Source organism: Tachypleus tridentatus, chromosome 3 (genome assembly GCF_004210375.1).
Source record: "Tachypleus tridentatus isolate NWPU-2018 chromosome 3, ASM421037v1, whole genome shotgun sequence".
In the NCBI taxonomy this organism is placed as follows: domain Eukaryota; kingdom Metazoa; phylum Arthropoda; class Merostomata; order Xiphosura; family Limulidae; genus Tachypleus; species Tachypleus tridentatus.
Genome location: NC_134827.1, coordinates 8080951 through 8104876, shown reverse-complemented (window position 1 = coordinate 8104876; position 23926 = coordinate 8080951). Strand labels below are relative to the sequence as shown.

The 23926-nt window shown below is 31.0% G+C and overlaps 1 protein-coding gene and 1 long non-coding RNA gene across 6 annotated transcripts in view; both read right to left on the bottom strand.

The window, feature by feature from the left end:
• The window catches only part of LOC143246291 (calcium uniporter protein, mitochondrial-like), a 58852-nt gene extending 35448 nt beyond the window's left edge, over positions 1-23404 (bottom strand). For 4 of the 5 annotated variants that reach the window (XR_013025905.1, XM_076492761.1, XM_076492759.1 and 1 more), the window contains exon 1: positions 22718-23404. Coding sequence is in view for 3 of the 5 variants with exons in the window: in XM_076492761.1 (XP_076348876.1) it covers positions 22718-22819 (102 nt within the window). In the remaining 2 variants the exon portion in view is untranslated. The remainder of the gene's footprint in view (positions 1-22717) is intronic. The other variant, XM_076492762.1, reaches the window with a different exon arrangement.
• Positions 11444-22705, bottom strand: LOC143246294 (uncharacterized). Its single transcript, XR_013025906.1, has 2 exons — positions 22496-22705; positions 11444-12076 (listed from the first exon to the last, which is right to left on the bottom strand). It is a non-coding gene; the product is annotated as an uncharacterized LOC143246294 (long non-coding RNA).
• Positions 23405-23926: the final 522 nt, after the last annotated feature.

Sequence of the window (23926 nt, the reverse complement as noted above, 5' to 3'; positions counted from 1 at the left end):
ATTTAACGCAAAGCTACGCGAGGGATATCTGCGCTAACCGTCCCTAATTTAGCAGTGTTAGACTAGAAGGAAGGCAGATAATTATCATCACCCACCGTCAACTCTTTGGCTACTCTTTTACCAACGAACAGTGGGATTGACCGTGATATTATAACGCCACCACGGCTGAAATAGCAAGTATGTTTGGTGCGATAGGAATTTGAAACCGCGACCTTCAGATTACTAGTCAAGCAAGTTAACCACCTGGCCATTCCAGGCCAAACACAATGAAACTGCATAGTATAGAACTTATGTGATAGCGCTTACACACAAAACAAAAAAACGCTAAAATCAGGTATTCGATTCCCCTCGGTGGACTCAGCAGATAGCCCAATATGGCTTTGCTATAAGAAACATACACACACAAACTTTACAGCTGCGGTGGGGCACAGCACAGATGGTCCATTGTGTAGCTTTGCGCTTAACAAAAAACACACACACGCGCTTTTAACGAATGAAACTGCGTAACGAAACATTCGTACGTTACCAATTCCTGTTACACAGATTAAAAAATTATACCTTCTGATAACTGCTTTCGTATTACTTGATCCAACTCATAATAGTTCAATTTTTGCTTTAATGGAAAATATTTGAAACGAGTTACTGTTCTTTCTGTGAAACTTCAGAAAAATTACTGACCTCCAAATGATTATCTTATGTAAGTATGTTAGGGTGATTTTTTAGTTATAGGGGCGAAATTTAAAAATGAAGATATATTATGTTTTACCCCTTCAATTTATTACCAGCTAATAAAAAACGATTCCTGTTGAATTTGATATAAATTAAATAATCCTTAGAGGTCGCTCAAAGCACTTGAATTCCCGACCACCTGTTCAATGGAGAACTGTTTAATTTCTTTGTTGCACAAAAATTAAGTAGGGAATAAAGAATTTTACAAACTTTTATTCAATCATAAAACATAAATACGATATTCATAATGTTGTTACAATTTTTGATTAAACTAAAAGTAAATACAGAAAGAGTTCCAGCAACTTCTTGTAATAATCTCGTTCATGGTATTCCTTCAAATGGGGGAAAGGAAAGAAGATAATTGTTTTCTGGATTCCACGTGCCGCTTCAAATAATTCTCATCTGCGATCGAAGATACAAAACTGATCCTTGAAGAGGGTACTGAAGACTTCTTGTACATGATTCCAGAAAGCAGCACTGAAGAAAGGAGTGACCAAGTTCCTTGTTCGAGTCGAATACACGTCCCACTCCTTCCACCAGTATTGTTAACAGTGGTTGTCAACTAACATGATTTAATCCTTTGTGGCCAATCTTGGAAGCACTGCATGACTGCATTTGTTCAAGATTCTACAAATTCTGAAAACAGTTTAAGGACGTCAAAGAGCTTATCCTTGACGTGTCTTGACACCAGCACTAAGAGAGCCGGGTCCATTTTCCTCCGATTTTAGGAAATTTATATGTTGTCGAGCGACCTCTACATATTGCTTGATTTAACTACAATTTCACCCCTTGGCTTATCTCTAGAGAAAGAACAAATATAGGGATAAAACCTGTAAAATTTAAAATTTTATGCCAACTCAATGGACGTTCTCAAAACAAACTCATTTACAGGCGCATATGATTTTTGATTCGTTTTTTCTCCCAAGTGTCTGTTCTACTAATTTGCAGAGGACATTAAAATGGCGTGGGCTCATTAACAAAAAAGAACACTTTTCAAGAATCAAAAAGCAAACCTTGTTGGGGGAAGAAACTATGGAGACTATAGCTTGCCTCTGGTATACATAGAATAAACATTCAAGTAAAGGAAATATTTTTTATTCACATCCAATTCATATTATAAACACTTTTATGATATAAATCTAAACAATGAATTTTGGATATTAACATTTAACAGTATATCACAATTATTTTTATATTTTAAAGTCTGAGTCTCTGTATTCCATTTATATTACATCTGAAACCCTTTGTTTTGTTACAACTCATAGCAAGCATGGTATGAAATCAGTTGTATCTTTTCGTAGTTGTTGACAATTTCATTACACAGAAAAAAGCATTTTTGAGAGAAAAGAGCAGGAAGATAAAGGTTTGACCCCACCCACCGTCCTGTGTGCATAACTTGTTTGCCCATATTTACGACGTGCTTTGGACATGTATAATAAAGATTGTTTATAAAAGTACGCTTTTAGATTTTTACATTTATTTTTACTTTCCATTATCTGAAAAATATTACTCCATTTATAGAATATAAAAAACACTATTGTATCACAATTAAATAGCTTCGATAACCTAAGCACTTTTAAAAGATATATTATTAAAAGTAGCAAAAATAATGTAGTACACAATGAATTAGTACAAGCATTATAAACGCTAGCTGAGGATACCCATTAAGGTATTATGTTTTCTCTTATAGTAAAGCCACATCCGGCTATCTGCTATGTCCACCGAAGGGAATCGAACACCGTAATTATAGCGTTGTAAATTTGAAGACTTACCGCTACGAGACGCCCATTAAGGAAGCAAAATTTGTACAAAGGACACCATTATATAATGCTCTAATTCCTTTTTTATTTTATTAAAACGCCAACAACGTTTTAGGTGTTAATTGTATACTCTGCTTTGTAAAAGTTAATTAATTTTGTTAAATCATTACGTTAATTGAGCCAGCCAAGTCTGAGTGATAGATGCTAACACATACACATCGTCATGATCATACAATAATGAAACTCTTGCTAATTTGTATGATACTGGAAATTTTTATTACGCGATGTGCAACCCCCAACTTCGCGAAGTTTTGATCCTGTGTGAATGTAAATTTGCAGTAAGGATCACGAGTTTCCCGTCACAGAGAAATTTATTTCTCCATTCGAATGTACAGAAAAAAATTGGGCAGCTGAATTTGCTGAGCGTAGTGGAGCAAAACAAAGGTGAATAAGTCAGACACAGATTCGACGTTTATGGAGTTATAAAGGGATAAATAGCGACAGAAACAGTTATGTATTATAAGTTTTTCAAGTATCTACCGAGTTTTCAAGAGAGAAGCTTGTCATTTGTGGCTAGAAACTGAAAATAAAATCTTGGGAAAATATTCCCGAAGCGGTGCTGTTTGTTTACAAATACGTAGGAGGCAGATATGATGTCACGAATATGTCACACGCGGATATACTTGTTTTTCACGAATTGCACAGTTATAAAGCGATGAACAGAGTTAGAAAGTTTTGTATTATCTATGACGTCATGAAACGCCATTTCCGGTTCTTTGATGGTGCGTTTTGAGATTCGAAAAAAAAACTCTACTAAATACGATTTTTCTCAAAGCACTCCTGACCTATTTTGTCACATTTATTTACTTTGTTGATGTAAACCTAGTCGGGTTTGTAGTTTCGTTTTACATCGTATAAGATACATGATCAGTATCATTGTTGGTGAAACATAAAAATTAATTTGCCTACATGCGTGGCAGGGTAGAAGGGAAATTCGCTATAGCCGGTTGCAAGCCCAGATATTGTCATCAATATATTGACATGAAAGACAAACAATTCCCTTCCTGCCTGCTACTCAAATCATTGTTAAGTAACGTAAAATGAAAGGTAAAACGAACAATGTAAGAGAATCAGCATTCTTGAAAATTCTTTACTTATTGAGTTTATATTATTTTCATGTTTATATGATTTTATTATATCCTTCCTTGAGAAAAAATGTATTCCAAAAAAAAGTATTGTTCATGGCTTCAAAAAAGAAAAACAAAAAAGTGAACACCACCAAAAGAATGGTGTATGATAAGGTAAGGTGCAAGCTCTTGAGGCTCTAGGTAAGTATTACCATTAATTAGCACTTTCCTCACCAATAGCTTAGTAAATGTATTTTGTCTTTGGACAAGAAAAAAAACAGAATTCAATAGAGATTATTATATTAGGCTGCAAATCGCTCATAGCTACCATGCACTGTCATCCCTACCAATTGCTGGCACCCCAAGTGAATTCTGGCGCCACGAGCAATAGGCTAGTACATATAATGGATCATATGTATATAATACGCACAAAATTGTTATATATATACTCCAAATCTCCAAATATGATTACGAAACTCATGATTATTCCACATCAGAGCGAAAGGTGAGATGTCAATAATTAGACTTCAAACAAAATGTCTATTTTGCAATATATATTATTAATTTAGTGCTAATAAAAACCATTAATGCTAACGTTTACAAATATCTTCTACGTGAGAGTTAATATTTCATTTGGCAAGTTTATTCAAGGTATGAGAAAGGTTAAGAGCAATATAAATTTTAAAAGCACTAATTGTCTTCTGAAAAAAAAATGTTTTTTTCAAGCTCAGTGAACCAAACATTTCGTTCTTACTTTTATTACGTTACACATTAAATTAGAAAGCAATAATGTGTGTACAAATTTGTGATAAACACTTGCTTCTGTTACTTGAAAGTGTTACAAGCAATCATTTTGCTCTTAAAAACATTAATAATGGAGCATTTTCACTTTAATAAATTCATAATTTTTATTTTAATTTGGGTGCGTGTATAGCTCTGGAATTAGCCTTTCGTACGAGAAACATTCACTTTTCAAAATGGGAACAAATGTTACAAAACAAAAGCTTGAATTTTTGTATTTAATCACTAAACATGCTCGCCCTCCCAGCCGTGGGGGCGTTATAATGTTACGGTCAATCCCACTATTCGTTGGTAAAAGAGTAGCCCAAGAGTTGGCGGTGGGTGGTGATGACTAGCTGCCTTCCCTCTAGTCTTACACTGCAAAATTAGGGACGGCTAGCACAGATAGCTCTCGAGTAGCTTTGTGCGAAATTCCAAAACAAACAGTATTTAATCACTTGTGTACCACGAACCACAAAGCTGGTTCGTAGTACGAATCTTCCATTTGTTCTTCTTTATAATTGTTTAATATTATTACGCCAGCATACAGGAAAAATGATGGAGTATTGTAAGAAAACCTAGACAATATTACTAAATGTATTGTCGCGCATTGTGATGTGTAGATTTTAAATTTATTTGACTAACTAGCAAATAAAAGCAGCTGTATAACGATTCATACCCAATCGTTTTAATGCAGTCTGTTGTTTGTTTGGAGTCTCATAATCTAAATGCAGGCCGTGAATGTAATTTAATATTTATATGACAGGCATGGAACATTTATCACAGTAATTATTAACTTAATGTTCCCAACTGCATTGATGTCACATATCATTTGTTTATATACAAGGTTTCTGCACTTTTGGACATGACGCTGCTGCCAGGATCACAATTTTTTTTACCACTACATGATCGATTATCTCCCACAACAAATATATTTAAGCCCTTGTTTAAAAGACAGCGTAGGGCTCAATTTCGAGCGTCAGATCGGTAAACACGGTAATGGCTGATGGTAAAATGTCGAATGATAGCTTACACTGCATGATTGCAAATCTTATAAATACTGAAAATAGATTCAATAACCATACTTGAAGCTGATTGTAAAAAATATCAAGAATCAAAGCAATCAGAAAATGACGATTCTGGGCGAAAGAGTGGCAGAAGTTTTTTTAGCTATATATTTCGTTTAACAAATATTTAGTTTTAGATAAAGTATGCAGGGACGACGACCGACCAAAGTTTAGGGTTAACGAAACTTAGGTATAAGAAAGTCGAAAAAGTGTCACGACCAAAACTCCATCAGAAATGGAAAGGTTATATTAATAAAAAGATCATTAAAGTTTGTTAATTAGAAAAGGGGAGTAAGGAATTTCAAAGAAACAGAGAAACAAGATACATAGCTTAAAGCAAAACTGAAATAGTCAAAAATTAAACAAATAAACTTAAAGTTTGAGATAGTGTTGACATTATTTCCTCAAGCTACAAATCCTGTTTTGACTCCCTTAAACATTACATTTTTATAAAGGGAATCAAAATACGTATTTGCAGCCTAAGAAAATTATGTCTCAAACCTTAGCATTGTTAGTTTATTTTTTGATGATTGCATTTTCACTTTGAGCTACTTGTTTCAAATTCCTTGAATATTCCTATTACCCATTTGAAATCAACATTTTTTAATAATCTTGTAGAAAAACTTACCAAACTTTTACAACCCACTGACATTTTAGATGGTACACAAACAACACGAGATGTATAAACACGTAAAGGACTCGAAAATGTAAAACCTTTTAAACAACAAAACAGTGACGGATTTAAGGTTGTGTAGACCCTACATCCTATATAATTTTACATTGAATAAAATTATCAATGAGCCCCCATTAAAACCATGTGCCCTGGAGCTGAACCCCCTCTAGCCACTACCTAAATACGTCACTGTAACAAAATGGTGCATTTCGTCACAAAAACTAAAATGTGGATACACAATACATCCATATGCGTAATACAATGATTCTCCTTATACAAAACTCGCAAATAACAAAGCTTGTCAACTCGTCTTATAACAATCAACAGTGGCTTTTAACACTTGTCTGTTTAGCTGTACAACACCTCATGCACATAATGTTGTCTAATTTTGAACAAAGGACACGTCAGATGGCAACCAGCCATTAACCCTCGCCATCTAAAGTGGCCTCTTTGAACCGAACAGTTAAAGAGTGTCATTTGAACACGCTTCTACAACTAAAAGTGTGAAGCATATTTGGTAGCACCACAATCTCAGACTTTAAGACCCTCGGATCTACAGTCCAATACGTAAAACAATATGCCACGTTTGGGCCTTACTTCTAATACTATAGCAACCAATTGAACTGTTTCTAGTAAAACGATTTTAAAATACTTTACGATCAACATCATAATGTATTATCACGTTTTGTGATTTTGTTCTAAATCGTGTACGTGTTCCAGTAACGGACTCTATTTTGTTACAATAGCTGGCTGGGATGCCATAGTCGTCCCTAACTGTGCAAAGATACTGTAAGTGGAAAGCAACCAGTCAACGGTATCCATCACCAATTCTTTGGATACCACGACTTTAATAGAGCGTCCACAGTTCCCAAAGCGTAGAGAACGTTTTAACAGCAATGGGCAGCGAACCATAAACCCTCGAATTCATACGACAAGCATGTTAACCCCTAGACCACGTAGCTATACTGGCTAGCCTTTACTGTTTTACTTTCACAAAAAAAGCACATTTTTCCAAGCAAAAATCTATGAACTGTCTATCTCAAAACTTGGCATTATGTAATGTTAGATCAAAACTGATAATCGTAGTAGGATACAATAGTATAATATGTTTTAGCCTAAAATTAATCAATAATCAGGAAAATTTAATCAAAGTTAGTATAACCTATAATATTTTTCCTAGGGTCATACAAAAATTTTAAATAAAATTATCTATATATAATTGTCCAAAACTGAACTTGAGGAAGATAATTTCGAATTTTTTGTGTGTAAATGTGTGTGTGATTAAACAACTACGCATGCAAAAATCAATATACAAATTTTGAAAACATTAATTTGTGATTTTTAATTCTACTACACATTTGCACAATATAATGCGAGACAAAAAAGAGAACAGTTTCTATTTCCGGATGTTCATGTTGGTGTTGCTGACTCAGCGAGCTAGCTGGCTGGGCTCTCCAAGTTATGTGGATTAAAAACTAAACTTGGATTCTGTCAGCATTGCGCTGCATGTCTTTTGGGACAGTAAAACCCAGATGGAAATATCTCTTGGCGGTGCCATGTCGTCCAAGCACGTAGTTGTATATTTTTAAGTGCGCAAATTCAAGGTCTTTATAGTCTCTACAGCCGACTTCTATAACTAGGTTTATTATGTTCTCGGTATCTTTGTATTTACTCATATCCTATTATTACGTCCACCTAATGACGTTGTTTCTGTCTTCCACACGTGCAGCCATACACAGCTTACTACCTACGCATAATTTTCTGAGTGGTTTTGAAAAACAAACTTCATCCAACAACCTCTACGACACACATTTCACGTTATTCGTAAAACTGTGCGCCATTTTTCGCTTCAACATTATTCACTTTACTGTTCCGGCAAAAATGCGAACCCGAATTCTCGTTCAGTAGTACTATATCAGGTTGAACTTACGTTTGAATTAGCATATATTTAAAAAAAAAAACAACAAAAAACTTACATTAAAAAAAACAACGAATATTATTTATAAACAATTTAACTATAAAACAATTTCCATTCTCAAAATTACAATAAAATACAATAGTTTGTATATATGTAGGTATATAAAGATACATATATTAAACTTTTAACAAACACGTCTAACAAGTAAAAGTTTATTTCTCTGTGTCAGACTGTACAGTGCATGATGGAGGAGTGTCAACAGATTTCACTTTGACGAAAAAATATATACGTATTAAAATTTAAATTAACATAAACAAATATAATCCAAACGATAAATAATAGGATATGGAATGTTTGAAATAAAGTTAGAAAAAACTACATTTAACAAACACATACAAAAATCACTATGGGAGTGTACTATCTGTGCACAATACTTCCCAATTTGAACCGACAGCTCAAATGGAAGAGAGCTGGTAAGGAGCATTCACCGTCAACTCTTGTCTGAATGATAATGAAATTTCGCCATTATCCGTACTTCACACTCAATAGCAAAAGTGTGGGACTGGTTTGTCAGATATTAAGGTTGTATTCGCCAGTTGTCAGTTAAAGGCTTTTAATTACAGATCTTTGTAGTATAAATATATACTGTGCTATTGTTGATGGACTTGGGATTTTTCTACAGAAAGTGTCTGTAACTTGTTGGCGATAAATTCAACAATAAATGAACAGCATGCACATCACATGTTTTCAATATATATATATATATATATATATATATATATATATACATTCAAAAATAGTTTAATGTATGTACAACAAAATTCTTTACACTACAGTGATCATAGGGATATCATAAACACTATATGATTTTCTTATTCTCATCAAAAGTCTAATTAGGTCCCTTCAAATATTTTGGAGTTTAATTTGACAAGCAGCCGAACAACCTATTCATATTTCTATCCATTAGTATTCTGTGAATCATTCACTTATATGTGTCGCAGGCGTATACAGATCTTCCAGTAACTTTTTGGTTTTCTTTCTTCAAAATATCTTCTGTTCCTTTTATCAAAGTGCACTCAGGCTGATTCAATTACTCTGAAACCATGTTTGACGGAATAAATTATTATTCTTTTTTTTTTTTTCTACTATAACATCTTAAATGTTAGGCCTATCTTAATCGTCAGTCCTGTCACTTTTACTTAAGTTAACTTCACGCCGAACTTTTCCTTGACCATGGCTTTACACTCTTTTGTCTATGTCCGTCTACCGTTTCCCGCTCATCTCATACTATCTGTATGATTATTACTAAATCGTCTGCTACCGATATTGAGTTGGTTTGTTTTGAATTTCGCGCAAAGCTACACAAGGATTATCTGCACTAGCTGTCCCTAATTTAGCAGTGTAAGACTAGAGGGAAGGCAACTAGTCATCACCACCCACCGTCAACTCTTGGGCTACTCTTTTACAAACGAATAGTGGGATTGACCGTCACATTATAACGCCACCACGGCTGGGAGGGTGAGCATATTTGCTGTGACAGGGAATCGAACCCGCGACCCTCAGATTAGGAGTCGAGTGCCTTAACCACCTGGCCATGCCAGATAGCCTCTTGTAGTTTTGCGCGAAATTCAAAAACAAACAAACAAACAATCATAATTCGGTCAAGGTACAACTACTAGGCAACGACAGTCCAGCAACAAATATAAAAGTAAACTGCAAATCACCTGTAAAAAATTTTGTAAAATCAAATCAAAGCGATTCTATATCAAATACAATATGAAATAATTATTAAATTAGTTCAAATCAAAACACATCTAAGAATTTGTTGCATATCCTTATTAGCTGATCCAACGTTTTTTATTGTGATGAACACTGGATTTTTAATTTTAAAAATCGTATAATAAAAATTAATTCTGTAATACTATTTGTGTACTGTATTAGCTTCAACAGTGATACGTTTAAAGCATGCAAAGAAAAAAAGTTAATAAAGCTGAAACACCAAAACCCAAAATTATGACAGTTTATTCTTTGACAAGATAATATAAATCGAAATATGATCATTCTTTTGGGTCGTTTAAATATCATTTAGATTTTATAACTGTAAATGAACTATTTTTTTAAAAAATACACAAATACATAAATTATGTTTACAAATATATATGTAAAAGCAGCTGGTTTGGGTTGAGAAAATTTTTTTTAATGTACAGGAGCGAACGACGTTTCGACCTTTTTCAGTCATCGTCAGGTTCACAAAGAAAGAAAGATGTAACTGACCAATAGCTTACCACATGTTTGAAGGGGGTTGTGGAACTGAATATAGGAATGTAGAGGGCGTGCTTAGATGTCGGATTATATTTATTAATTTAGGTATAAAGGTGTTCTTTTGTATTGGTTTATTTTGGACTTGAGTTGTTGTATAAATAAGGCTTCTTTAATTTTGCGTTTGTTAATGCTTGTTTATTTATTTAGTATTTGGGTGTTTTCTATGGTTATGTTGTGTTTATTTAATTTGCAGTGTTCGAAAACGTGTGAAGGTGACAAACCTAAACCAGCCGTTTTTACATAAATATTTTCCTCTACAAGTGGGTTTTCTCGTCATCACTGATTATGTTTACAAATTTTATTTTATGTACAACAGCATTAAAATGTTTATGTGGGGTCCTGATTTCAACATATTTCTGATAAATAACATATTAAAAAAAATTATATTAAATGTTCGTAATATTTGATGCCACGAATTATCTCATTAAATTTTGGAGGAATACGGTTGTTCAAAGTTTAAAAATGTCATCTAGTTAAAAAAAAAAAAATCAGCAACAATTTAACTTGCAAAAACCGATAAAGAAATGAGAGGCGGTGATAAAGCTTTGTGAAGCCGTATTTTTCTATAACAATGGTATGTTTCAACTTAACGCAGTTAATGGAAAAAAAATAAACTACAACTGCTATGCCAGATGGTAGGGTAATAAATATTGTCACTGGAAGATCTCTCACAGACAAACATACGAGGGAAAAAATTATGAGATACTACAGAAAAATTTAATACATGGCATTAAACGTGCAGTAAACATTTTTTTACCTAGAATTTTCGAAGCGCTATCTTTTCCGAACAGAGTAATTCGGTATAATTTTAGGCCATAAGAACAACAGTAATTTTAATTGTCTGTGTCTACAAGTTAAATATTCTAGATATATATGCACATGCATACAAACATATATATACACACACACATACATAAACACATATACACTTTCTTCTTCATAAGGGCAGATTTTAATATGAAATTTAAGTCGCCAAACAAGTTTAGTTTCTTATTACTCTATAGCAAAAATACTGCATGAGTAAAAAAAAAAAGTGAACTAATCACATTTAATGATCATACAACATATTTTCTTTATGTCCATTGTATAAAGTACCATATAGGTTTTATTAGTATAATTCCAATCTACAGAACAAGCCCTTCTGTGGCTTCATCACTCATAATTTTCAGAAATCAGTTTTATTATGAAAGATGCATCAAAGTTGGAGCTTCATATAGAAATGTTCTGGTTAAAATTGTCTGTAATATACCATAAGGTTGTCACATGTGTTCATCAGTAACTAATAATCATAAGACAGTCTGAAACACTGGGGGCTTTGAAGTGCTCGTTATGATTTTGCACATACCTCTGTTTTCATTGTAACCTTTATGGCATACTTAAAGCTCTTGAAGAACTTAACTGATATTGGACCAATCAACAAAGTTTCCTTTGTATATAGTTGTGGTTGTTGAACATGAAGTTTGTCTTCATCGCCAGTTTTGATGCCATATCCCTCTTTACAGAAGTTTCAACCACTGAAGCCTGTAAGATAGCCTTAGAACTCTATATCTAAGACCCTAATCCATCAATATACATTCCCAGCAACCAATAAGTTTCCTTTATTTTTATTCCACATGAGAAAAAAGTAGCAACAGAGGTAATTAAGTAAATATATGAAGGATACTTGTTCTGGTGTACCACAGCACCATTTCATTTTCTATCTGGAAACTATAAACCTAAATATTTAACAACTTTTACATTTCAGATAATTACATGTTGATTGAATTCATATCATAATATAACAGATTTGACCTATTTCAACTTTGAAACATATAGGGCATTGTTGTCTCTCACTTTATACAAAAGTATTTAACAAATTAGGCATGAAACACTTTATTGAATAGGATTAAGTGTAACATCATAGCATTATCTGTGTTAAATGCATGTTTTATCTTAGTGTTTTCTGCGTTTTATATACCGATTTACCAAGAACCAGGAGGGTGATTTATTTATCATAATGTATTAAAACATGATCCAATATTTTTAGGTGTATAATTATCATGTCTTTGTTTGTTTGCTTGTTTTTTGACTGATGTAATTAACTTTTCTTTTAATTCAAAGAACAATATTCAAAAACATACACTTTGTTTCTTTCTTAACTGAAAAATGAAATTACTGTACAATTCCTACACCAAAAAATAATGACATACAGTTATATCTACTGTAACTTATTAAGACTATACATTTAACACTGTTAAATTGCAGTATTCCACAAAATTACTATTTCTTATGTGCTTAGCTCTCTTCACAAGAGCTACTGGTAAATGAGTTGGAGAAAAAAAATTGTTCCTTTCTTTTTTGGTTTGTGAAGGAATTTTGACTAATCTGTAAACAAAGTCAGTTATATCATGCACAAAATGTCAAGTTATTGGTTAATTTGTGCACTTGCATGGAATTCTTATGTCCAGAACTACAACTTAAATAGGATAACCAAGTAACAAATATATACAGCTGCTTTTGGAAATACAAAAGCATCTGTACTTTCAAAACATCACAAATGCTATTAGGATTTTCTAATTCTAACTATCAAAGATGAATATACTCAATAAAATAAATCTCAGGAACAAAACTGAGAAAGCCACAAAAAAAAAAGACAAATATCCCACAGGTATATAAAAATAACAATATTCATAAGCACAGGAAATTATATCAGTTTTTTCACATCTAAACTTCTAATGATGAAGCCTAAGGAAGTTTTATAATCTTACTGTATGGTGCCTTGTCCACAAAACATTTCAATCAAAATATAATACTGATCAAAAACATTAAACAACCTAAATATCAACAATAAGTCTGATAAACTAATTAAAGATAGCTTAATAACTTTGCAGATGAAATGTAACAAAACTTTTATTATTTTTCCAGAAGTACACACACTGCAGAAAAATTTTTAGACAATATGTGTAATCAAGAGAAAAATAAACACATTATCTTAGTAATGAAGATGACACATTGTTTCAATTAAAAGTATCTCAATTTGAACACTAAAGAGTAACAAACCACCAAATTTACTTGAAAGAAAAAAATTATCCCCAAACTACTATTTAACCAAACTAAAATAATTTATTTCTCTTTTAATTTTTTTTCAAGTGGGACTCTACTAATTAAAAGTCAAACCTGCCATATACCTTGAGAAAGATATCATTTACAATATGCCTCTGACCTTTGTGCACAGCACATGTAACATAAAATTACAAAAACATACAGAGTGTATGTACAAGCTAACAGCCTATGGAATAAAGTCAAGGTAATCCACTGCAGCAACTTTCACTTGTTGTATGTTGCAGTAACAGGTAATGTAGGTTACAAAGTTTCTTCATGTTCTTAGAAAACTATATGGCATAACAAATATAATAATAGAAAAATTCTTGTATACTTGGTAATGCTGTAATATGTATGTAGGTCTGGAGATTTTGAACAGTTTGCTAAGATAAATATGTATGCACTGGTTACATGTTTATTTCAACAGATTTTATCTAAATTTTAGAATGGTAGTCTTAAAAGAATTCTTTTCTTTTTAAGGTTCATTGTATTTTTGTTAATTATATTCTTATTACTATAAAGATCTTATTACTAGCATGCTCATATCAATTACACACATTATAAGCAAATATTATAATACAAGATTTGTTTGTTAGTAATTGAGGACAAAGTATTAAATAAGGGTGAAATAAAGCCAATATATTGTTGATGTTATATGGACATGGTGGAATAGATTATCTGTATTTACATAAACAGTTTGTGTATAATGACATGCCCATTACCACACTGTACACATTTATATATGCAAGTCCAGTAAAAATAAAAACATTTTATATCTGATAAGTGTGTGTGTGTACACATTCTTTAAAGATCAAGAAGTTTTTAAGATTTTCACATTAATCAGAATCCTAAGAAGGCACAAATATCACATTAATACTTGATACTTGTTCACTCCCAGTGACTCAGCAGTAAGTCTGTAGGTTTACCACATTAAAAACAAATTTTCAAAACCCATGGTGAGCAAAACACAGCTGGCCCATTGCGTAACTTTGTGCTTTATAAAAACCAAACTAAACTGCCAATACCTGCTTAAAGAATGAACACCCTCTGCCAGTTTGTTATTGCAATAAAATAATTATAATTTATATGCTTTAAACTGTATTTCATAATTACACTTCAGGGGAATAATGGTTCAGACAGCATTCAAAGAAATAAAAAAAATGTAGCTTAAATTTCGAAATTTCTAATATTATGTATTTACGTATTAACCTATTACATTAAACTTTTCAACACTTTAAAGAAAAATACTGATATTTATATTTCATGAAATGTTCACACAGATGACAACTTAAAATATTAAATTGCATCTTGTGATTACTGAAATTAAAAATAAATATATGTCAAAATTATACCCAGGTAAGTTACACAGTCTTTCAGTGTTACAAATCCAAGGAATAAAAACCAAAAACACAAATTTATTTTAGTTTCTTTTCCATGAGTTTTTAATGGATTAATTTTCACATATACTGAATAGCATTCACTTAAAATTTTTATCCTCATTAATTACACTTTCCAAGGGGAATTCTAATGTACAAGACTAGTGAATTAGAATTTACAGTAACACTTTTCTAAAATAGCCTCATAAAAGACTTACAAATAATTCAGCAAAATATTTCATAAACAAAAACTAACACGGCTTCACCAAGGGAGAAAACTTGCTTCAATAATGTTATCTTTTTTATTGCTTTTATGGATAGAATTAGTCAGTTTGTAAGGCATGTTGATGGCATTAAAATCTTTGGCCTTTCTGACTTTATTTATTGAGTATGCTGAAGGTATTACTATGACTTGACTTGAATTAATTGGCATGTTGGACAAATATATGGCAAATGCCCTTTAATTTTAATAAGTTGGGATATAATTTGGATCATATGTTTAATACATTTGGAACTCACTGAATAGAATACGTTGTGATCATTCACTCAAGAATGCTCTAACAAACTTGCAGGATGTATTTAAAGACATATTGAGAGGTAATTAGAAGAGGACTACTAAAATGATCCTTACAGAAACAGGTTAAGATATTATTATTTTCAGAAATGAGTAAAAGGTGAACCTAATGAAACTTGCATAGTTATCTAGAGGATTGATAAGATAGAGGCCTCTGACTTCTTTGTCTAATATCCTGAACATAATAAAACAAGAAAACAGAAGTTTAAAATCTGAAAAAGACAAACCAGGCTCCAGTTATAATTATAGTTCAATGCCAGAAAAATTTTTTGCACAGGCCAAAGTGGATGATTTCCTCCCTTCAGTTAGGGTATGTTGGCCAGTATAAAGTACAGGTAGGATTTTAAAAGTTTTATTTTTTTCTACAAGGAAACTGACTAATGGAATTAATTACCATCAGAACTAGTGGAAGCCAGCAATTAACAGGATCCTAAAAATAAACTAATGATTTCCTTAAAAACAACAGGTGAATTTAAAGCTTTGCTTTTCTGATTCTTTAAGGGGTGAGTGTGCAAGTATAGCACAGAAAAACCAAATGGCCCAATGTCCATATGTAATACTAACAGACCTATAATCACTGGGTAATTCTTATCATCTCCCTTGAAAATAAGAGTAATATTTTAAATGATTCGGTCATTTAAAATTACAATTTAAAATTCAATTACAATAGTAATTGACTATTTAATTATAGTCCATTATAACAATCCTCTGGCACCTGCCCACTATTCATGGAGTTAGAAAAAAATAGTAACAAGTGGCTCACATATTCAATTCATAGTCTCTTTCAAAAGTCTTGGAAAAATATTATCTAGTCCAGGACTTTTATTTTTATGAGTAAAAACTAAAGAAAATGAAGAAAAATAGAATATATTTATTCAGCAATCCTATAAGCATCATACATTACCCTTCCTGTACCATCCTTAAAACACCTACTCCAACCCTAACAATTTGCTTACCCTTAATGTATTCAAATAAATCCTTACAATTAACATTTGCATTATCAACCTATCTCTTTTTGTATATATATTTTTTTATTTCTTGATGTCCCATTTGACCAACTCACTTGATCTTCTGGTCATCCAAACCTCTCATCATTGCAGTCAATTTAAACTTCTTATAAGCTTTTCTTTAATATTATCCTTTATATCTTGGTATTTTATTGCAACCACTTTTGTTTTTTTATCCATAAAGGAACATACCCATCTTGAATGTTTAATTTTTTTTTCCTTTTGATTAGCATCTACAACTAATCCAGTTGCTCAATTCATTGCAGATAATTATTTTCTAATCTTTCAAAAATGTTTTGAAACCTGGAACCAAAATCTCATTATTCTTTTTCTCCATATCCAGCAAAACATTAAATGTAATTTAGCAATGATCACCAATCTCTACCCTATTCTTTATGAGAAATTAATAATAAGTCTAAAATACCATTGTTGTTAGTAGGTTCTCAAAGTAATTGTTGAAGAATAACATCCTGACTCTTTCATGATTGTATCTAAAAATTTCCCATAATTATAATGCTACTAACAGTTAAATTTTTATCTCACTATAAAAGTTCTCATTAATTTCATTAACTACGTATAGTTAGTGATCTAAGGTCACCTTCCCTTGTTCATTAACTAATTTTGTTTTGTTATTATATCTTCTAACTAACTAACTTTTTCTTTTTTATACTAGACCTAGTTAAAAAAAATTAAGAAGATTATCATAAGAGCAAAAAAAAGGTTAACTATGACAATACAAGGCAGTTATACACCAATAATATTCTAACTGAATACTGGAAAACAATTTAATAAAACTCATAATGACTTCTTGGTTAGTAAGTTCTGGGTTAAGTTTGAAGGTAAAAACTATTCAGTTCAAATCACAGTTGCAATGACTAATCAACACAAAGGAGTGTTTAATCTGCTTGTATTTCAGGACAGCTGGTATGGGTATTAACACTAATAAGGCAGAGAACAACGTCGACATTTCAAAGATTAAACTAAAAATGACCTAAGAAAGTCAAAACATTGTTCTCTGTTTTATTAGTAAAAGTGTAAATACCTATACCAGCCTTCCTGAGACACATTTTTACTTCAAGTGGGTTTCCCGTCACCACTGTTTACTCTACTTAGACATGATAAATCATTGACGGTGCTGCAGTTGGCTGTTTGAATTATGCTACTTATTCCACATGACATATAATGAAAATGTTACTCTCAAAACCTTTTTCTATTTTTAATATTATAGTTTGGTTTTATACTTGTAGTGAGCTTTTTTTAATAAAGATTAAGATGGAAATTATTACAAAAATTCAAAATGCATATAACAACAGAATAAAAAAAATGCATAATTTACAAAGTCAAAAATAGGCAAACTAATCAATTTCAGCACAATGTAAGTGCAGTAAATTACAGTTAAGACTGAAAAAATATATAATTAGAAGCACAGTATGTTCTTTAACTGAGGTGATTTTAACTGTCACAAGTTCACTTTAAAGACAGAAAAACAAGATAACATTTCTAACGTGAGTTTCTCTACAATTAAATATTGTTTGATCACATTGCACCTCACTGCAACTCGGTCATTATCACACTCAAGTTGTAATCACAAAAAAAATAATGTACATCTCTCTAATCAAAGTCAAAATAACTGACTTCAGGTCATTACATTTAACTTAAAGGAGCTTTCATAATCTATTTCTACACCCCAAAAACAAAGTATTTCCCAATCATAATTGGAATATTTGAAATATTTCAAATTTTTACATAATAAACTCACTTCATTTATTTGGCTTCCTAGTGATCCTAAGTAATTGTACATTTTATGTCATCTGTTTTTTTCTTTATATAATTTCAGTTGTTGGGCACATATTATTTAAATGAAGAGCTGACTTGTAGAATAATAAAACTCAGTCCTATCTCAACAGAAATGTTAAAAGTTAGTGATACTGTTCAGGAAGAAAAGGATTTGTAAGATAACTTGTTTTCCTTTGTTATTATTAATATTGATGAATGATAAAATGAAAAATTTCTGATTTCTTAATTTAAAATGAACAAATAAATCAGATCAACATCAGTTCAGCCACATATATATGCATGTCTCAGAAGCAAGCTTCAATTAAGAAACTATGAAGTTGTGAAATTATTTGTTAATAGCTAACAATTAAAATAACCTTCACAAAATTATGTCTTCTAATTATTCTATTCAACATATAACTGAATGTTTACTTCAGTATATACACTCTCAAATACTCAAAATACATTTTTTAATTAAAAAACATTTGAGATTTGTGGAGCAGGTTCTATAAGTACACCTTGCATGTATGGATTATTCTTTATTCACACAAATCTAATAACAGTGTTCATATTTGATTCATATCATTATGTAAGATTCTCCAAACATCAGCTAACACTATATTTTCTTCTAGCATACATAAAATTAATACTCAATTCAATATTTTTAGAAATAAAACAAGTATCAAAATAAAGACCAACAGAAATTACCTAACTCATCATATATTAAAACTGTGAGCTTATTTTTACATTTTTGTTAGAATCTATTGTCTAAAAATATAAGAGTAAATTGTAAACATTAATATCAATCAAACAAACTTTGTTACTGCAAATTATGCCAATTCAACATAAAACACCAAGGAAGCTTGGTAAAATTTCAAGATATAGGTTAAAAAAAAAAGGTTTGGATAATACATACTGTACAAGTTTCACTAAAAGATATTGTTAATAGTAGTTTGTATTTGGCACGTGTCATGATAATTGAGGAAGACAAGTGATTTTTTCACACTAATAAATGACATACTTGCATAATCATCAAAAAGCATAAAAAAACCAACAACAAAATCTTTAAACATTGATCACTTAGTTATTGCCTAGATTTTTTTTGAGACTTATATTGCAGTTTAAGAAGGATTTCTGTTTTTTTATTTGTCTTTCTGATACATACCTTAATGGAAATGCATTACATATCTTATAATAGCTGCATACTCAAATTTCCAAAATTCTCCAAATTTTTGAAATTTTATCTAACTGAGGCATGTTCAACTGTTGTACAAATGTTGGAAACAACTTCATGGCAAATCAAGAATTCTATTATTATATGTGGGTAAAATGAATAAAAGCAAGGTATGGAAAATCAACTTTCCATTCACTGTTTAAATCTGGATGTAAACCTTAACATAGTAATTACTCAACAGAATCAATGATGAAAAAAAACTTTTAAATTTAACAAAATGTATCACTTCTTTAAATGTTTATCCTGAAACCAAAAGTTATGATAATATATATGAATATACTATTTATTTTTTTACACAAAGAATACATAATCTAACAGAAAAGTATCACATTTATGATGAATGTCAATAACAGAAATACTACATTTCATGTTAGTAGACACGTTTTTGTTAGTAAATCATTATTTTTATACCAGGAATTGCATGTAGCATCATAAGAGTGTCAAAGTACAACAGCCTTCTGTAATACTAATAATATGATATATGGTATACACAGTATATCAGGTTACTATTTCAGGGATAAATAATCAATAACAAAGATAACTCGTACCTTTTATATGTATATTTTATTGTCCTATTGTTTAACATACAAGTGTTAAGCATATTAAATTTGTGTTTTAAGAGCTATATTAATAAATATTCATCGTAATGTGTAAAAAAATCTTAAGTGGGTTAGTACTAAGTCTATGTCAACCACTATCGCAATCATATATAGTCATCATAATACTGCTGTTACAGTATTTATACATATAGGAAGAGAAGAACTGTTAAGTTTCTATTAGTAAGATAAATATTTCCTTAACTATACAATGTTGTAAAATTTTATCTAATCTTAAACACCAAAGGTGAAGTAACCTTTGTGTTAAAGATATTTGTATTAAAAAATGTGTTTATATGGTATATAATTACAAGGGAATCAAACATCAGATTATTTTCAAGAAAACAACATGAAAGATTTAGATTCTTTTTATATCTTGAAAAACTATACACTTATTAGGGTATAAAAAATAAATGTAACATTTTCATTATGTTTAAATACATTAACTTTTTCACTGCCATGTGGATATACATGTCTCCCTCTTGAATAATATCATGCAAGTTTGGAATTTTTAACCATGAACTAGCATTATAAAAGAGTATTTCCTTTCAAACTGCCTAACGTTTACCAGTTTTGAGTTGCAGACAAGTAATGTATTATTAAAAGATGCATCTCTTTTGTTTTTTATTGCATAATGAAAAAAACAAATTTGGCACTGAAAGGGTTGTTTAGTTATAAAAAATGAAAATGAAGAAACTAAATTATTATATATACTAGTTCTCTGCAGCTTAATTAGGCACACATTTATCAATAAATTTCCCAAATAAAAACATTAGAAAGTAATTTATCAGTACACAAATTGGCCTGATTATATTAAGTTTCTAAATGTGCTTAAAAGATGCACACGTAATCTTGATAGGGTTGTTACAATAATTGCTTCATCATACAGTGCTAACAGATTTCATTTTAGTATTAATTAAGTTTTATCATTAATAACACTTTTATACAAGAACTTGCTGTTGAAGCAAATATGTACCCAAAATATGTTTAATTTGACACAGAAAGATTATTGTTTAGCATCAGAAATAATTGCAAATTTACAATAATAATTTTCTCAGTCTTGTCTGTAGTATATTGTGGTGAAGAGTTTATCCCAAAACCATGATTATATCAATAAAAGTGTACATAGAACTATTTTTGTGTGTTGTGTATTTTTCAGATTTTTTACTTTCATTTGTGACACTTTTAACAGTTCATTTTTTGCACACTACTTGAGGTTAAGTAGTACTTAAAACTGGAACACTTAGGGAATATCACTTGTCTTCTGAGCTATATAACCTCACTTAATACAAGTATAATAATACTAACCTTTAACATCCTTATCAGCTTTACTGTTGAAATATTTTGTTAAAGCAATTAAAATTGTGAAGTTTCAAGCCCAGAGGACGTGAAAATCAGTTTTAACTGCCTTTATATATACATACATACATATATATATATATATATATAAATTAATTAATTAAAGCTTATTATAACATTAAACTTAAGCACTCAGAGGGCTTCCCTTTTTTCAATAAGCTTTAAATTGTTAATAATTTTGTTTGTTTGTTGAATTTTATGCTAAGCTACTTATGGGTTATCTGCACCAGCTTTCCTAATTAAGAAGTGACAGACAACAGGGAAAGGCAACTAACTCGTCAGCACTACCCACTGCCAACTCTTGGCCTACAACTTTATCAATGATAGGTGAGATTTATTGTCATGTTATAACAGTTCATGGCTGAAAGGATAACCATATTCAGTGATGGGAATTGATCCTGTAACTTGCATGCTGAGAGTCGAGCTCCGTAGCCATTGTGTCATACCATGCCTTGTTACCAAAAGCTTCCAATTGAAAGCAAAGGTTACAGTAATATGTCAAGTACATTCTAAACTATTTAGTATCCATGTAGTAGTCTCTACAGGTACACAGCATGTTGCAAACATGTGTTTCATTTTTTTTACATCATAAACATACAATCAAAATGTTTGTTGATAAGAGTTCTTTAGTAAATAAAAGAAAATCGTATTATGAAAAAAAAATTAAATATTAACATCAAAATTTTATGTTGAATTTTCTACAGTCTAGTGTTTCAAATCATTTACTTTAATCCTGAAATACAGAAATTAAACAGTTCAAGTGATACATAACAATAATCTGATTTCTTGTACTTCAGAAGATGGTCATACTTCCCACTACGTTAATTACTTATTTTCAAAACAATGATTTTGCTAATTGACATATAATCTCACAAGATATATTCATAGATAAAATCTCACGAAACAGATAGAATACATTAATAAATGTTTGTCAACAATGTGGGTACTAGTATTACTTTTCATATTATTAGTCATAGTACTGTAATTAATTCAGTGAAATTGCTGGAGAATTTTAAAACTAAATTTCTATTTAAAGAAATACTTATTTTAATATACAATTTTAATAAAAAAAATATTAGTACTATCGGATTACAAAACTAATTATTTAACACCTACTTGAAACGTCGACTGAGAGAAACTCTTTATTATCAGCTCGTGTAAACAACTATTGTAAATGTAATGTAAGTATTGTTTTAGTGATTAACTTTTTAATTATATTTAACTTGACGTATTTAATTTTAAGTTTAAATTTATTTATACTGAATTCCTAATTATTTTATCCTTTTAACAGCTACGGAGTTATTAAAAAAATAACATTAAAATCATCCTTCTACTTACTAATATAGAATCCGAAACATTGACATTCCTTTCGGTTTTGGCAAACCTGCGAAAAAGTTTTCCCAATCCAAAACTTGGTAGGCCTATCCCTCGAACAGCCATTTCTTGCTACTCGTGTTGCTACACTGGAATAGAAATACTTCACCTACTGATGCTCCTTCGCACATGGCAGAACGACGTGGGCGATGCTTTCAGATTTGAACACAATTTGGTCTGGGTGGTTGATTTCGCGCAAAGCAACACAAATACTATCTGTGCCACACGCCGCTAATTATTATGTGCTAGACCAGAGTGAAATCAGCATGTCAACACCAACATATATCAATTTTTTAATTACAAATATCAAACTGAATAGTAGAATTTGACCATCACCCTTATAACGCACACGCGACAGCAAAACGACGCAGCCCCGTAACTTCAACTCTATAGTCAGGCACGCTAACCACTGGGCTGCGCTCGACACACTTGACAGATATTAAGAAAATTAACGTTTTATTTATTTTAAAATCTATATACATTTAAGCAAAGCAATTTCAATCTTACAACTTAAATGGTAATAGTTCTCTCTCCTTTCCCTTTCAGTGGCTCAGTGGTAAGTCTGAGGGTGTGTTTGTTTATGTTTTTCTCATAGCAAAGCTATATCGGGCTGTATGCTGTTTCCATCCAGATTTTAGAGTTGTAAATCCGTAGACTCATTGCGTTCCCAAAGGAGAAGAAGTCTGAAGGCTAATAGCGCTAAAATCGGATTTCAGCACATGGCATGGCTTTGCACATAACAACAAACAAACTAATAAATATTTCTAGTTCGTGTAATATATTGTTTCAACCTTTATTATTATAAATTTTAGCTTTAGTCATTTTGTCATTAGTGATGTAATTATGATTGTAAGATACTGTTTCATTAACCTGATTAAATAAAGAAATATTACAATAATATTTGAAAAAGGTAAATAATCAGGTGTTACAAATTATAAGAAAGTGAGTATATTGCTAAGATAAGGCGATTAACAAATAAAAAAAATATCTATCATAAATACTTTTCGATCATTACTATTATTTTAATATGAATAATTTATGTAAGGAATTGTCTTATATTAGTCCTTATGGTGGACAAAGTTTCAAACTCTCCACTATGCATTATTTTAATAATGAATCTGTGATTGAGTGTTGTTGTTTTTAATATTATTTATTTTGTATTTATTACATGTT